Source organism: Lygodium microphyllum, chromosome 8 (assembly GCF_053477565.2).
Source record: "Lygodium microphyllum isolate KBCC chromosome 8, Lygodium_microphyllum_v1.1.10, whole genome shotgun sequence".
NCBI lineage: Eukaryota > Viridiplantae > Streptophyta > Polypodiopsida > Schizaeales > Lygodiaceae > Lygodium > Lygodium microphyllum.
Window position 1 is genome coordinate 60,376,487 of NC_141142.1, and position 16,590 is coordinate 60,393,076.

The following is a 16,590-nucleotide window of genomic DNA, read 5'->3' on the forward strand; positions in this document are numbered from 1 at the left end:
GTATCACCTAACCTTTTACCCTTCCTATAAAGCACAACTCAAGCAAAGACAAATCATCCATTTCAAAGAAGAATAAAGTTTGCCATTATTGTAATCATATGCAAAATTCAAGGCTCCCATTTTAAAGGTGAGAAAAGAACATATTTAGACGTGTTTAGCTTTTCTACTGACTATTGTACCATTACATATGTTCAAGTTTCTACTGACTATTGTACCATTACATATGTTCAAGTTTTGCGTAGTATCTTAAAGATGTTAAAAATTGCATCATTACATTGCAAGCACATCATTTGCTACATGCACAATGCATTAACGAGTAGATTTTGGTGAGCAAAGAAAAGTAACAACATAATAGCACAATTGCTTCCCTTTGCTCACCAAAATGCAAAGCAAGCGAGGCATACCTAATGAGCTTTGCAATGATGCCAACCCTGCATGGTTAGGAGTGACCTGATTGTTTAATACAAACAATATCAACAAAGGATAGTTCTCGCACACTCAAGCTTGCATTGTAGCTACACATAGTTATGCACACATAGGGATTAGTGCAACCTTCTTTCATTTAAACTAACCTATGGAAGAGTGACATTGATAACTACCTTGGATATAATGTGGTTTATCATTCATGCTTCGTAATCTTATTAGGATAATGATACAAGAGATAAACAACAAAAGACTTGAGAGACACTATGTAGACCATTTGGGATAGATGCTTCATTTACCACAATTTGAATCTCACATCATTAAGCTATCAGGTGTTTTTTGCAACCTTTGGTCAAAAAAATGCTCCCAAAGAAATGCTTTAAGCCCTAGCTCACTTTACACAACTCCATGGGAATCGTTTGGAGTTTTCACTTTATTTGATTGTTTTTCCTAGTCAACTCACCAAGTCAACAAAGGCCATCTGCTAGTCATCTGGTTTCCAATGTCCAACATCCATCATGGCTCTCATTGAGGGCCTTTCAATGTTGAGCACCCAAGACATAGACAGCTGGATATTTCACCTTCCTCCAATACCTAACCTCAATCAAGCCACCATCAATCACTTGCCAAAAGAAAGCTTCATAGGGCAACCAGCAAACTTAGGTATGTGACTATATTCACATATTCCTTTTGCTTAATCTAAATCAAAAAATTCACTGCCTATGGCATACCTAAAGTGCCTATGACATTTTCAAATAGACAAGCAAGAAGAAAGTCATGAAATTAAGAGATGATCAAGAGATACACTTATTTGATTGTACATGTCTATACACCTACAAATGTACTACAATCAGAGCTCCACATCAACATAAAGCATGTAAGTCATACAGTTTTACACTTATTGATTGTACATGTCTATACACCTACACGTGTACTGCAATCAGAGCTCCACCTCAACATAAAGCATGTGAGTCATACAGTTTTTCCAACGTATATATAGGCTACAAGCTCTCTATCTTCATTTGATCATGAAACAGAAGAGATTCTTGAAATTTCTTTCCTTCTCTTGCTAGTTCCATTTACCAAAGACAACATTAACCTTTCAAAGCTGTTAAATTAACTTGAATTAAACATGATAAACAAAAAATCATTATTAACATCCCATGTACCAAGTCTCTGAGGAAATAATGTTTCAGTCAAGGGTCAAAAATTTAGATCTGCTCATTTTGTGAGCAATATATCTTACAGCTGACCGATAACTCAATATGAGCTTTAAAAATGGCAAACAAGGAGGGAAGCTGCTGTACATGAAGTGTTGCTTTCAGAAAACATTTGAGAAGTGATAATATGCTCAATCCAAATAGAAAAGAGTTACTATCTTTCTGAGGTTTTTAGCTTCTCTGCAAGTCTCCAAGAGCAGGTTGCTATCATGGAAGGCAAAACATATGACTTGCTGAACATGTGATAAAATGTCCATGTTGCAAATCCTGCAGGAACAAAAGAACACAAATGCTTAAACAGTTAATAACACTTGTTCCAGTAAATTACTAAATGACACCCATATCAAAAGCCATCAGCAGAAAGCAGCTGAATCAACATCAATACCAGCTACAATGCAAAATACTAAACAATCAGGCTTGCAACATTGCCCTCCTTGCTCAAACCTATCATCCACTCATTGACAATCTTGAAAGTCCAATGAAACATATCAAATCATAATAACAATTTAGAATAGTCTAATAAACTGAACACTAAACAGGTATACACAAGGGGACATCACCAGTTTAATAGTCTTAACTTACATTATGTAAGGTGAAGCCACACGTTGCATCCCATGTGCAAGATGCAAAAGTGTTCCCCTGATCTTTCTCAGCAAGGGAGAATAATTTAGAATTTCAAATTTCATATTACTTGACTCAAGGCCATATTTGAATCTTGAGAACTTTTTTTCAAAGGGGTCCTAGGGGTCCTATATTTGCAAAGATGTCCAAATCTTGAGGAAGACATGTAGGGAAAACAAATTCTTGCAATTTTCAGCTTTTCAGCACTTTTCTCCAAGTAAGCTCGCATATATCAAAATCTACCCAAAGCTGCTCCCAAAACTTGGTAGTAATAAAGCTTCGAAACTCTCATAGAATGTGCTCTCTGCCACCGTAAAAATCAGAATATGGGCTCAAGTGTTCTTTCATTCTAACAACAAAATTGCTTATTACTTCGAAACTTTTATAGGATGTGCTCTCTACCACCATAAAAATCAGAAGATGGGCTCAAGTGTTATTCTTTCATTCTAACAACAGAATTGCCATAGGATGAACATTTGCTCAAGTGACTGAGATACTCTATTTTCATTAATTCTAATCCAAGTCTTTGGTTCTCTTTCCATTTCATAGGTTAATTTCTGCTGGCCCCTAAACAGAAAATTGCAAAACTATGAGGTCCTTCAATATTGCATTGGATAATGCCACGGATGAAGCCCCATAGAATCAACCAAGATGCAGCACTTGAGACCTCCAAACACTACCACAAATGCTACCACAATTACGGGTGCCCATGTTGAGAAACCCTTCACCCGCAGTTTGCGTTCTACGTTTTGCGTTTAGGGTTTGCAGCCCCAAAAAGGGGCGCCATCCTAGACTAATTGTGCCTATTTATAGGCCACTCTCTCATTCATTCCTCACGGCTGATCCATTCAGTCCATCACCTCTTCTCTCCAGCCTCTCCACTACCCTCACACCCTTTCAAGAGGACATTGCGGTTCATGGTTCGTGGTTGTCTTCATCATCTTCCTTGTGCTACGGCACCCTTGGTCCCTTGTATCACATTCACTCCATGATTCGAAACTTCATCATTCCATTCATCAGAGTTTCTTCTCTCTTCTCTTCTCTTCTCCATGTTTGCCGAGTTCACTCCGTGTTCCTCCCCGCAAACCCTACTGTCTTGCTGGTACGTCATCTTTTGACATGGTATCAAAGCCGGTTCTGCTCAAACAGTGGTAAAGATCCTCCACTCCAGTGACGACAAAGACCGGTGGCGGGTTCGGCATCCACTTCTCTTCTTCTTCCGCTGCATAAAAATCTCGTTTTTGCGAATTTCAGGTATTTCAACTTGTTGCCCACACCCCAAAAGCGGAGGACATCGCGGTCCAAGCTGGCCATTGCTGTTAAGTCAAGAGCATTAGACTTCTTAATGACACCAGAGTAATAAGAAGACTTTACATGTTTTCCATATAAGCAATCATTACAAAATTTGAGACCATAGCCTTTTACATCAAATCTTCCTAAAGAGAAGAGAACCTGAAGGCCTTTTTGGCTCATATATTGTCTTCCTAGATATTCTCTAACTACATGTTCATATGAGTACATCTCATCATTCTAACAAACATTAGTTTATGAATGGACTTCAGCCACAGCCCAGAACTTGCCAAGTAGTGCTTTACAATGCAAGTAATATAAAGTCCCCATTTTACTACCTTTAACAATCAACATAGAGCCCTTATGGACCTTCCAAGGTCCACCACCAAAGGTAGTAAAATACCCTTTAGCATCAAGCTGTCCAACTTATAGTAGACTTTTCTTTATGCCAAATATGAATCTGACATTCTACAAAATCAGCTCTTGGCCATTTTCAAGGGCCAAGTGAATGGTGCCAACACTCTCTATCTCACGTGCATATTTATTACCCAAGTAAAACCTTGCCTAGACAACCTGTAGTGTATTCAGGAAATGACTCCAAAGAGGGGGTAACATGAAAAGAGGCACCGTTGTCCACTATCCATGATTGTGGCAGCCCATCATGAGCTGAAAGTAAGGCATCAATTACCTCCTTTTTTATGATGTGCATATTACATGCTGCTGCTATAATGTCTGTATCATTACATGAGGCTACAAAAAGTATCTCTTCAGTGTCAACAAGCTCTTCAATCACCACACTAGATACAACATTTGCCTTTGCAACTTCTTTTGAGGAAGAGTTGTCATTATCTTTCTTATCATCCTTCTTTTCCTTACCCTGCTCTTTCTTTCTTTCTTGGTCTTTCTTGAAGTACCGGCAATGGGGCTTTTTATGCCCTTTACGCCCACGCTGATAGCATGTGACATCTTGTTGTTTGCCCTTGCTTTTGCTTCTGCTTTTCCCTTTGCTGGCTACATTACCCCTCTTTTCAGACCTGCCTCTCACATGGTAAGCTAAGCCACTACTTTCACCACTAGACTTTCTTCTAATTTCTTCATTAAGGATAGAACCTCTTACACCATCAAAAGTCAAAGCAGGATTGTTGCTAAGTGACACAACCAAAGATTCCCAGTTGTCAAGCAAAGTCATCAATAGGAAAATAGCTTTCAATTTATCATTGAAAGCCGTCAAACCAGAGTCGTGCAACTAGCTCAAAACCCCTATGAAAGCACTCAAATGCTCAGAAGTTGGCTTAGACTCGTCCAACTCCATGTTCACAAGTTTACGCATAAGATGCACTTGATTCACAAGAGTTGTATTTTCATAAGTGTCCTTAAGCTTTTTCCATATAGCATAACTTGTATCAAAACGCTTGATGTCTGTAAGTACATCATCAGACACTGCCATCTTAATGTATGCAATGGCCTTCTTATTAAGTCTAGCCCAATCCACATCTGTCATAGTTGCAGGCTTAGTCTCCAAGAGAGCATCTTCACAGTCCTTGAGAAACAAAATGCCTTGCATCCTATCCTTCCACAAGTCAAAGCCAGTGCCATCAAACCTCTTGATTTCAAAGAGGGATTTAGTGTCACTGCTGCTAGAAGCATTTGCAGCCATTTTTCAGTAATAAACCAGAAATTCAATGTTGCAATTTATGACAGCAAAAAATGAGCTGAATATTCAGCTGATTTCAGCCCAATTTTTCAGTAAAGAATGGTAAGATTCAGTCCAAGTACATGTTCAGCAGTAGAACGAATGACTTTCAGCAGTATGACTGCAATTTCAGCATACATTAAATGCATACATCAATGCCAGGTAACTCCCACTTCAGCAATATCACCAAAAATACATCTGCACCAATCCCAGATCTGCAAATGATCACTAAGACTGCTGCAACATGAATAAGCAGCAAAACATCAACTCAATGGGAGCGGTCCAACATGTGTACTACATACGTATGTGCTCATATCATCTTCTGATACCCAAAACACCAAGAAATCTCTGCAATTTCTCCAAAATCGCACAAGCGGGAGATAAAAATGCTCAAATCACTCTACTTATAACCACAAGATTGCTTTCAGCAATATTCCCAAAGTGCATTTCACGCATTAACTTTGCCAAAATCCACAAATTTCAGCAAAAACCCCAAAATTTCACTGACCGATCTGCCCCGATTGCATTAATACATGTTCCCGAAAGCATAAAATGGGCAAAATTAGCAAAATTTTGTAAAAGCCCCAAATTTCTCGGGTCCAATCGTGCACCAATGTCAGCCAATCTAACTCAGCTAAACAAAATTTCACCAATACAGCAAAAGCCCCAAATTTTATGGGTTAAATGTTGAGAAATTTCACTCAAATGAGTAAAATTTCAGTAAATTTGGCGAAATTCCCAATTCAAACGCGCACAATGTCTGCAATTTCTAACGTAGATGCCTCAATTTTGCATGAGCAGCACTCAATCTGAAAAGCCCCGAATTTCTGGGCATAAATATGCACAAATCTGAACTCTGTGCTCACACATGCAAACCCCCGTCAAGACAAGGCAAAATTCCAAGAGAATTTTGAAGAGAAAAAAAAAATTTTTTGTGGCCTTTAAAAAAATGGTGTGACGAGGTCCGTTGACCTGCCAGTCACATCCTGTCCTTCAGCCCATCAGTCACACAGGTTGCAGGTTGCACCCGTTGCCAGTCATGCAGGCTGCGCCCATAGGTTGGCCCGTCTAACTTTCGTGACGCAGGTGATGACATTCATTGTAGGCATTACTTACCCGTTGCCACGCTGGTTCCCGTCGAACGTCACCTGTCACCTGTTGTCGTCCAATCGCCTGTCGACTGTCACAAAGCTGTCAACCAACAATCTCGTTGATTTCCTATGGAGTGCCAGTCTCCTTGGTCTTCGTCACGTGCAATTCTTGGGCGATGGTCAGTTACACCTGGCGCCCGCCATCAGTTAGCAGTCCCATCGATTGCCTACCCCATGTCTGCCTTTGACCTCGGGAAGCGTGCACTCAGTGCTCTGATACCAATTTGAAGGGGAGGGTGCGCAATGGAGTGCGAGATCAAGGCGTGAGTTGCAGAGTAGAGCTAAGAGTTGGAGGGAGTAAACATAGAGATAGGTGTACCGATTTGTGATGGTACACAAAGAATAAAAGAATGTATTTATATGTTAGAATACAAGATACAATAAGGGTGTGTTCACACCCGTAAGACTATATACACGGAGATGAAGGGACAAAGGGACTTTACACCCAACACAAAAAAGCAATTAACCCTAAGATTACAGTATCTAAGCTTTCAAGAAGGAAGAAATAAGATCCAGATTGCCATGTGGCCCAGTTTGAAACAAAATGGACTCCGAGTGGTTTAAACAATTTGTAGGGGATGAAGTCAAGCTTCAACAATTCACTGCTACTTTCAAGGGGAAAGCTATGGACTAGTACAATACGTATGGTATTGCTCATTTTACTACCTACGACGCACTTAAAAATGCATTCTTGAGCATATCTCAAAAGGACAAAACAGCCACTAATGTTTTAAAAAAACTTGAGTAGATCAAATAGAAATCCATGCTTGTACAAGATTATGCACAGAAGGTTACGATATATGTTGAATAGGTTGGATGCCACTAACAAACCTTCAATGGAATTACAAGGCTCTCACTTTGTGAAGGACCTAGATAAAACTATAGGAAGCGCCATTGCTGACATTGAGTTGCACCCTAATGGCACCATTGATGTATTTACCAATACTGCCTAGAGAGTGGAGAAAAAACCAAGCAAAAGCAAGTCTAAAAAGAAATCTAGTAAGGAGTCTTCAAACTCAAAACCAAGAGACTCATATTCAAATGATAACAGTAATAAGGAGGATTCTACCTCAAGGTCAAACTCCCATAGTGGATCAAGTGACTCAAATATTGAAAGAAGTGAGAGAAGACAAAGAAGACACAAAAAGAAGTCGAAGAAAAATACAAAGTTCTCTAAAGATAGGAGGAAAGGCAAGGATAAAGAAGACAAGACAAACTTGGAAAGGAGGCCAGAAAAAAAGATTTAAAAACAGTTGATGGATACGGGGGTAATGAACGCTCTACAGCATATGTTAAAAGATAGGACATAAGGTAAAAGAATGTTGATACAACCCAAATGTCAGAATGCTAGGATGCCACCAACACCACAAGTAGCATGTGTAAGTCACATTACACCCGAGATGACACCACAATGAGGATTTAGAGGACTTGGTGGAAAATGTCAACCAGCCAGACAATGGAATAATGACCAGCCCAAGCAATTAAACAATGCACCACAAAGGCCAAAAGAACCTTGGTACTACTGTGGAAGATAGGGACGTATGTTGGGACCAAATTGTGAGTTATGGGTATGCCATAGGGCTAAAAGAGGGATATAGATTGAAAATCAATAAGAAATGCAACTAACAAGAGCACCCCATGGTCAGCAACCACCAACACTAGCACCAGTTGTCCTACTGGAAAGCCCTAAAGAGATCACAAAAGGGCAATCAATAGGCCAACAACTTAAGCAAAGAAATAAGAAAGTTTAGTTAATGGAGCTCTCAAGCATAGAGGAGCAACCTACACGTCAGCAAGTGCTAGAAAAACATAGAGGATGTGATTGCTCAAATTGTATTATAGTGGAGGATTGTCCAAAGGAGACATAAGTTCTAGCTATCACCAAAGCCAAAGCAAAAAAAAAGATAGACTAGGATGTGCAGGAAAAAGGTAGGGAAGTAGCATCAAATGAGGTGCAAAGACTGCAAAGAAAAAGAGGGGTAAATCAGTTCAACCCCGTAGATCTCTACAAGAAATGCAGGAAAGATAAGAGTTTGTTGAAAAAAATGAAGGTCCACAAGAGATTTTACGGCAAAAAGATGATAATCATGAAGATTTAAGCCTGCATGAACAACAAGAGGGCTCTCATGAGTTGTTTAGAGCATTGGCCAAGTCATCCTCGCAATTAATCTAGAACAAATTTTGGAACTAATCCCAAGTTTTAAAGAAAAGTTGTTGTCAAGAATCATGACTAGCCAAGGAAAAGTGTGGAAGCAATATGCTGAATATGAGAAGGGTATATCAAAATGCCAAGCACTTCTTCCTACCTAGACAAAGATGGAAGATTATAAGGTACCCACTATTCAAGTGGAGAACTTGGAAAGAAAATTTGAAGATGTTTTATTAGATGGAGGATCAAGGGTTATTATCATCCCTAGGGAACTTTATCTTGCTCATAAGTTACAAGGGTTGGTGCAAACTCTCAAAGTGCAATGAATGTGGAAGTGTATGATCTGACTGAAAGAAAATGAACACAAAGAGGAGAGATAGAATGCAAAAATCTGCAGTGAATGAACTCTGAAATGAAGAAGGCAAGTGTCACGAACTGTTGAATGTATCTCCACAAGGCGACTACTCTTCCACCTAAAAAACCTTGTGAAAGTAACCGGAGCCTGGCCAGCCTAAAAATAGGCATAAAATAATCATCAAAATGATCAGGTCAGCCAGTTTAAACTGGTCAACCACTACAAATAATAAATCGCAGCAATAAATAAAAATAATAAAATGTTGTGCCACAATGCCTATGCCACATGGCATCTACCCAACCTATATGGCTAGCCTAACTGCTCGGAACTACTGAAAAGTACCAGACGATTGCATAAAATTGCCCCACCTATATATAGAAAATGTGCAACTATGCACCAAGGTGCTGACTATACAGCAGTACATTGCCAATGCTTGCCCAAGGGATGAATAAATCCCTAACAACCCCTCTCACATCCTAGACAAGGCATAAGGCTCAAGGATCTAGAATGTTATCAAAGGACGCCCTAAAGAAGAGCCTTCATAAACAAATTTATCAAGTTGTCCTCTATCTTGCAATACACCACATCAATAGTCTCATCTAAGATCTTCTCCTAAATGAAATGAAATTGTATCTCAATGTGCTTCAACTGAGCATGGATACAAGATTCCATGCCAAAGCAATGCAACTTTCATTGTCACAATGCAATGTAGTATGACCTATCTATAGAAAGCCAAACTCTCCTAACAACACCCAAAGCCACACTGTCTCACATGTGGTAGAAGATGCCGCTCTACACTCTGCCTTTGTAGATGATAGGGTAATTGTGAGTTGTTGCTTGCTACTCCAAGAGATAGCAATGCACCCAAAGTGAAGCAATATCATGTTGTTGACCTCCTACAATCAATATCTCCCTCCCAATCTAAATCCATCCAACCCTAGAGAACCAAGGCTGAATCTCCTATACTTGTTGGATAATAGATATCTAGGCTGGGGGTCCACCTCAAGAACCGCAAAACCCACATAGCAACCTTCCAACAATGAACCATCTGAGTTCTCCTGAACCTGGTAACCAAACCTATATGAAAACACAAATCAATCCGAATGTCTAAAAACCATATCAATAACCCAATCAACTACTTGTAGCAAATAGCATCCATTTTCTATGAATTTACACAGGTCGTAGCCTTCTAGTTTGAAACCATGGGAGTAGAAACAACCTTACATCCCTCCATCTCAACAGTAGTCAAAAGCTCCTGCACATACTATCATCGGGAGATGAAAATCCCCCTCCAAGTTTGCCAAATCTCATGACCTAGAAAAAAGTGGAGAAGCCTCATATCCAATATCTTCAACATCTTGTGAAGTATCTATTTCATCTACTTCACCTTTTAGGCATACTCACATGTCAAATTGAGATCATATATATAAAGCCCTCCAACAAAGGTGTCAACGTACAACTGGGGATCAACAGAAGAACATTGATACCCTAACTTCCCTTTGAGGAACAAGTCTATATTCTCGTTCCAAGCACGCACATCCGCTTTGAGGCTATAAACGGCCTTCTTTGTTGAAGCTCAACTGGGAATGTGTAGCAGTTTGAGGAGTGAGAGTGATGGCTAGAGACAGTGTGTGTCTCCAAGTCACATGTCATGTTTGCATCACAATAACCTTGCAAACTAATTGCACCCTACCCATAGCAAATACACTTTCTTTGTGAACCCTTTAGATATCAAAGAATACACTTGACAGCCTCCCAATGTGTTTTGCCAAGATTTGACATAAACCTACTAACAACTCCCATTGCATGAGCAATGTCTGGACCAGTAGCAACCATAGCATACATAAGAGAGCCACAAGCCGATGCATAAGAGACTCCCTTCATAGCCTTTGCTTCCACGTCATCTTTTGGGCTGTTGGCTTTACTAAGCTTAAGATAAGAAGGTAAGGGTAACCCAAAAGGCTTAGCTTCAGCCATGTTAAATCTATCCAATACATTTTCAATCTACTTTCCTTAAGATAAAAACAGCAATTTCTGCATTCTATCTTTGCGAATCCCCATGCCCAAAATATGCTCTGCATTCCCCAAATCTTTCGTGGAGAAAGCTAATTTCAGCTGATTTTTTAGAGCATCCAAGCTAGTCTTTCTTTTCCTAGCTAGCAACATATCATCCACATACAAAACAAATATAATTGGGCTGCCATCTATATCCTTTTTCATGTACAAACAATGATTTGCATGGCTGCGTATAAACCCATGAGATAGCATTAAAGTGTCAAACTTTTTGTACCACCACCATGGTGCTTGCTTCAGCCCATACATGCTGCGTTTTAGTTTACACACCATCTGTTCTTTTCTAGGAACTACAAAGCCCTTAGGCTATTTCATTTAAATTTTCTCATCAATGTCACCATGTAGGAAAGTTGTTTTTACATCCATCTAGTACATCTCTAAGTCCAATACAGCAGTGAGAGAAAAAAGCACACGTAGAGTGGTCATCTTCACAATAGGTGAGAAGACCTCTTGAAAGTCAATCCCTTCTTTCTGTGCATACCCATTAGCAACCAATCTTGCCTTGTGCTTGGGTTTCCCATCAACTGTCTTTACTTTGTACACCCATTTGTTAGGAAGAGGCTTCCTTCCTTTGGACAACGACACAAGATCCCAAGTATCATTAGCATACAGAGATTTAATCTCTTTTTGCATAGCTAGCTCCCACTTACTACTGAATTGACATGACTTGGCCTCTTTGTATGTAAGAGGCTCACCCTCATTTGTAAGCATCACAAAATGCAAGGAGAGGTCAAACTTGTGTGATTGCCTTCTTACGCGTGTAGACCTACGTATCCAATGATCAACATTTTCAGGAATTGGGTCTACATTTGGAGGTATGTTATTTTCAGTATTTATGGCTACTATAAGCCATTTTCAGCATGTTGTTCATGTTGTACAGCAACTTCATTTTCATTACCAACACCTGCATTTTCATAATCAGCAAGTCTATCTTGCTGTCCATGACCTCCTTGTGCTTCTATTTCCTCTCCATCATCATCTGGCTCAAAAATAACTAGTTGATCATCAGTTTCAGCCTGTGGAACAGCACCATGAGGCTCATTTTCTGAAGTAAAAGGTGCCTGCTAATTCTGAAATTCGACCTTTTTCATATCTTCATTAGAGGCTAAACTACCTTTCAGCAATTTTGCCTCATTAAACACAACATTACGGCTGCAAATAATTTTTGTGGACTGAGGTAACCACACTCTATAGCCAAATTCACTCTCATTACCATAGCCCATGAAAATGCCTTTGGAGCATTTTGCGTCAAGTTTGTTCCTCAGCTCATCTCTAACATGCACAAAAGCATCACAGCCAAATATGCGTAAATGGTCATATGAGGTTGATTTTCCAGAACAAGCCTCCACACGGATGCCATTATTTGAGGACCTGTTTGGAGAGCGGTTGCAAATGTGAACCACGGTTTTGAGTATCTCTCCCCGAATTCACGAGGGAGATTCGCAGTAGACAGCATGCACCGCACTCCTTCACATAAAGTCCTATTCTATCTTTCAGCCACCCCATTTGAAGAAGGGCTATAAGGAGCTGTAAGCTCCCTCTTGATTCCATGCAAGTCACAAAAGGACTTTAATTCAGTAGATGTGAACTCACCCCCATTATCAATTCTCAAACATTTCAGCTTTCTACCTGTCTGAGTGGTCACAAAAGCATGAAAAGTTTTAAAAACAACAAACACTTCAATTTTCTTTTTCAGCAAGTATACCCAAATCTTTTTGGAACAATCATCAATAAAGGAGATAAAATATGCAACACCACCCAACGATTTCACAGGCATACTACATAAATCAAAATGCACCAAGTCCAAGACATTGGACTTACGAGGAGACACCAAAGTAAAAGGAATTTTTTATTTGCTTTCCAAACTCGCACTCATTACAAAAGTCAAGTTTAGAGCCTTTTCCATCAACCCTCTTTAAAGAGGTAAGGACATCAAGTCCTTTCTAGCTCATATGGCCTAAGCTCTTATGCCATAACTCCAAATGACAGCCAATTTCAGGAACTCCAAGAAACTTGCCATTCAAAGCTTTACAGTGCAAACAATACAAAGCACCCTTCTTGGTTCCTCTTGCAATCAGCATGGAACCCTTTTTCACTTTCCACAAACCACCACCAAACAATGTAGTATAACCATGCAAGTCAAGCTGACCAACAAATAGTAATTTCTTTTTAATGCCAAGCACATATCTGACATCTTGCAACACAAGCTCTTGCCCATTGTCTAAAGACAAGTATATAGTGCCAATCCCATCAATGCTGCAAGCATGGTTATTTCCAAGATACACCTTTCCATAACTGCCTTCATTAAACATAGCAAAACACTCCAAGCAAGGAGTTACATGGAAAGAGGCACCAGAGTCTACAATCCATGTCTGAGTGACAACATCATCAACTGACAAAAGTGCATCAATCACAACAGCCTTGGTAATCTACATTTCCTGCATGTGTCATACAAGGGCATTAGAATCAACTGCACATAATACATCAGCCTCTGTATCCGAAAGCTTCTCTGGAGGCCACATTTGCCTTTTCCTTGCCTTTGGCTGCCTCAGATGCATCTATCTTATCCTCCTCCTCCTTTTTATCTCCTGCATTCTTCTTTCTCTCCTGTTCCTTCTTGTAATACTTGCAATCACATTTCTTGTGGCCCTTCCGACCATAGTGATAGTAAGTAATGTCACTCTTTTCCTTTCCTTTGCTCTTGCTCTTATTTCTCTATCCTGCATTTGTATTTTTCTTTTCAGCCCTGCCACTTACATTATAAGTTGAGTTACTACCTTCTCCACTAAACATACATTTAATTTCTTCATTCAAGATTGAACCCCTCACCCAATCATATGAGAGATTGGGGTTATTGCTAAGAGAAACCACCAAGGTCTCCTAAGAGTCAAGCAGTGTCATGATCAAAAAGATCGCCCTCAACTTATCATCAAAATCAAAATTTGCATCCTTGAGCTGATTTAAAATACCTGTAAATGCACTTATGTGCTCAGTTGCAAGCTTTGACTCATCCAGTCGCATATTCACCAACTTGTGCATTAAATGCACCTAATTAACAGGTGTGATAATCTCGTAGGTAGTTTTCAGCTTCTCCCATATTGCATAACCTCTATCTAAACCCTTAATGTCTGTCAAGATGTCATCAGTGACACCCATCTTAATGTAAGCCACAGCCTTTTTGTTGACTTTGGCCTAATCTGCATCAAACATTTGTGCGGGTTTATCTTCCTGCAAAGCATCCTCACAATCCTTTAGGAACAATTGCCCTGCATACGGTCTTTCCAAAGGTCAAAGCCTCCATCAAACTCTTGATGTCTGAACTAGAAGACGTTGCAACCATTTTATCACGAATATAAGAGTAAATGCCCTGGACTATAAAACCACAAGCTGAACCAGCAAAACACACTGTTGTTCTTCCTCAAACAATAATAAATCTCTGTTGTTTGTACATGAACCAACCACCACACGGGCAAAAAAGCAGAAATTTACCAAATTCTGCACAAAGCCCCAAAATTTCAGGTCCAAAAGTGCATAAATGTTAGTCACTCTGACCCAACTGAGCAAAACTTTACTAATACATGAAAAGCCCCAGTTTACTGTGATCCAATGTCAAGAAATTTTACTCAAAAGAGCGAAATTCTGAAAAATTTGGCAAATTCCCCAATTTAATTGAGGTCACCACATGCAATGTTTGCAATTTCTTACCTGAATATCATTGCCAGGCATAGATGAGGTCAAATCTCAGAAAAGCCCCAAATTTTCGAGCTCAAATTTGCACGAGTCTGAGACTTGTGCTTCCACGCACAAACTCTTGTTAAGGCAAGGGAAAAAGAGTTCAAAAATTTGAGAGATTTCTGATTTTTTTTAAACGGAATTCTTTAAAAAAAAAGAGGGGGGGTGTGTTGGGGGTTGGTGTGTGTTCTGTTGACCCTTCAGGCGAGTCACATCTAACAACCCGCTGGCATCTGTCCCACGCATGCCTGGTTTGTCACCTATCAACAACCTGCCTTGTCGACCATCACACCCTACCCGTCATGAACTCCACCACTCCAACTGTCACGTCAGCTACCTGTTGCCGCTCGTCGCTCATTGCACCTATCGCTTGTTGGTCGGGCAGCTGCTTGCTGGCGCCTATCGACTGTCACATGCAGTCCATCTTGTCCGCCTGCAGCCCACTCTGAGTTGAGAGCCCGCGACTCCTGCTCGACTAACTTTCTTCAGCCTCGAGGTGTCACGAGCTGCCTGCACTATCAGCTGCCCTTGATCTTGGAAAGCGTGCACTCTGTGCTCTAATACCAATTGTTGGAGCTCAGCTGGGAATGTGCAACAGTCTGAGGAGTAAGAGTGACAGCCAAAGAGAGAGAGAGTGAAAGTACGATTTGATTTGAGTGTACCAACAATGTGTTGGTACACAGAATAAAATATATTTATATTTAGTACATATTAAGGGTGCATTCACAAGTACAACTGAATAGTATGTGTGTGCTATACACAGGGGTCAAACGGGCCTTTATCCCAACATTCTTCAACCTACACACTTTGCCATTGGTGAGGAAAAGCCAAGAGGCAGCTCAACATAGATTTCCTCCTTCAAATCACCATTAAGAAAGGAAAACTTCACATCAAGCTAATTAACCGACCATCTCCTATGGTTGGCTAAGGCAAGAACGGCCCTAATGATAGCCATCCAAGTTGTAGGAGCAAAGGTATCATGGAAATCAGCACTGAGCAACCACATGAACCCTTTATTTAGCATTGAGCCACACCTTGTGCTTGTCCAAAGTGCCATCAATGTGGTACTTGGTCTTAAAGACCCGCCTAACATCTTCCTATGAACAACAGGCCAAGGCACAAGATCCCAAGTGTCATTCCACTCAATCACATCCATCTCCTGCTCCATAGCCTTCTTCCAATGTTTTGGTTGCAAAGCCATCTTCATGGAGGTGGGCTCCCTATCCTATATGGCATGAGACATCAAATAATAGTTATTAGAAACAGCTTAGTGCGATGTGTCTAGTTCCTCCAAGAATGTCGTGGGCCATCTTGCCGCTACCACTCCTCAAGAATTTCCTCAATCCCTTCATCACAGACTGTATCATGTGCCCAACGAGGAGGCCAATACTCCTCTCACTACTCTACCTCTATCAAAGTCTCTGAAGCATCCATTAGTGCCGATGCAATGGGAAAATTCAATGGGGAAGCAATCTTTGCCTCCACTGAGGATGGAGCCTCCAAAGGTATAGGCTCCAAAGACACTAGCTCATAGTCACCTGGATCTCTAAGAACGGGATGGTAAACATCCCCCTCTCCAGTGGATCTCCAAGAACGGGATGGTAAACATCCCCCTCTCCAACTGAAAACTCCATGAAATAAACATCTTGACTTGTGTATACCTCCAGAGAAATGGTATCATAAAGCCTATATCCCTAGAACTACGAGCTGTAACCCACAAACACATCTTTTGGAAGCCAACTCAAACTCGACCTACTATTTCTTCGAAATGTGAACACAAGCATCACATCCGAACATCCTGAAGTATGAGACACCCATCTTTTGACCAAAGTACGTCTCAAAAGATATCATACCGACCATGGCCAATGTAGAGGATTGATCAA

General features: G+C 40.3%; 1 protein-coding gene across 1 annotated transcript in view; it reads right to left on the minus strand.

Moving 5' to 3' along the window:
• Nucleotides 1-1,600: 1,600 nt before the first annotated feature.
• Nucleotides 1,601-16,590, minus strand: part of LOC148032358 (uncharacterized) — a 70,611-nt gene continuing 55,621 nt past the window's right edge. Inside the window, exon 7 of the mRNA XM_087682996.1 lies at nucleotides 1,601-1,910. Coding sequence (XP_087539122.1) covers nucleotides 1,775-1,910 — 136 coding nt within the window. The 3' untranslated portion in view covers nucleotides 1,601-1,774. The remainder of the gene's footprint in view (nucleotides 1,911-16,590) is intronic.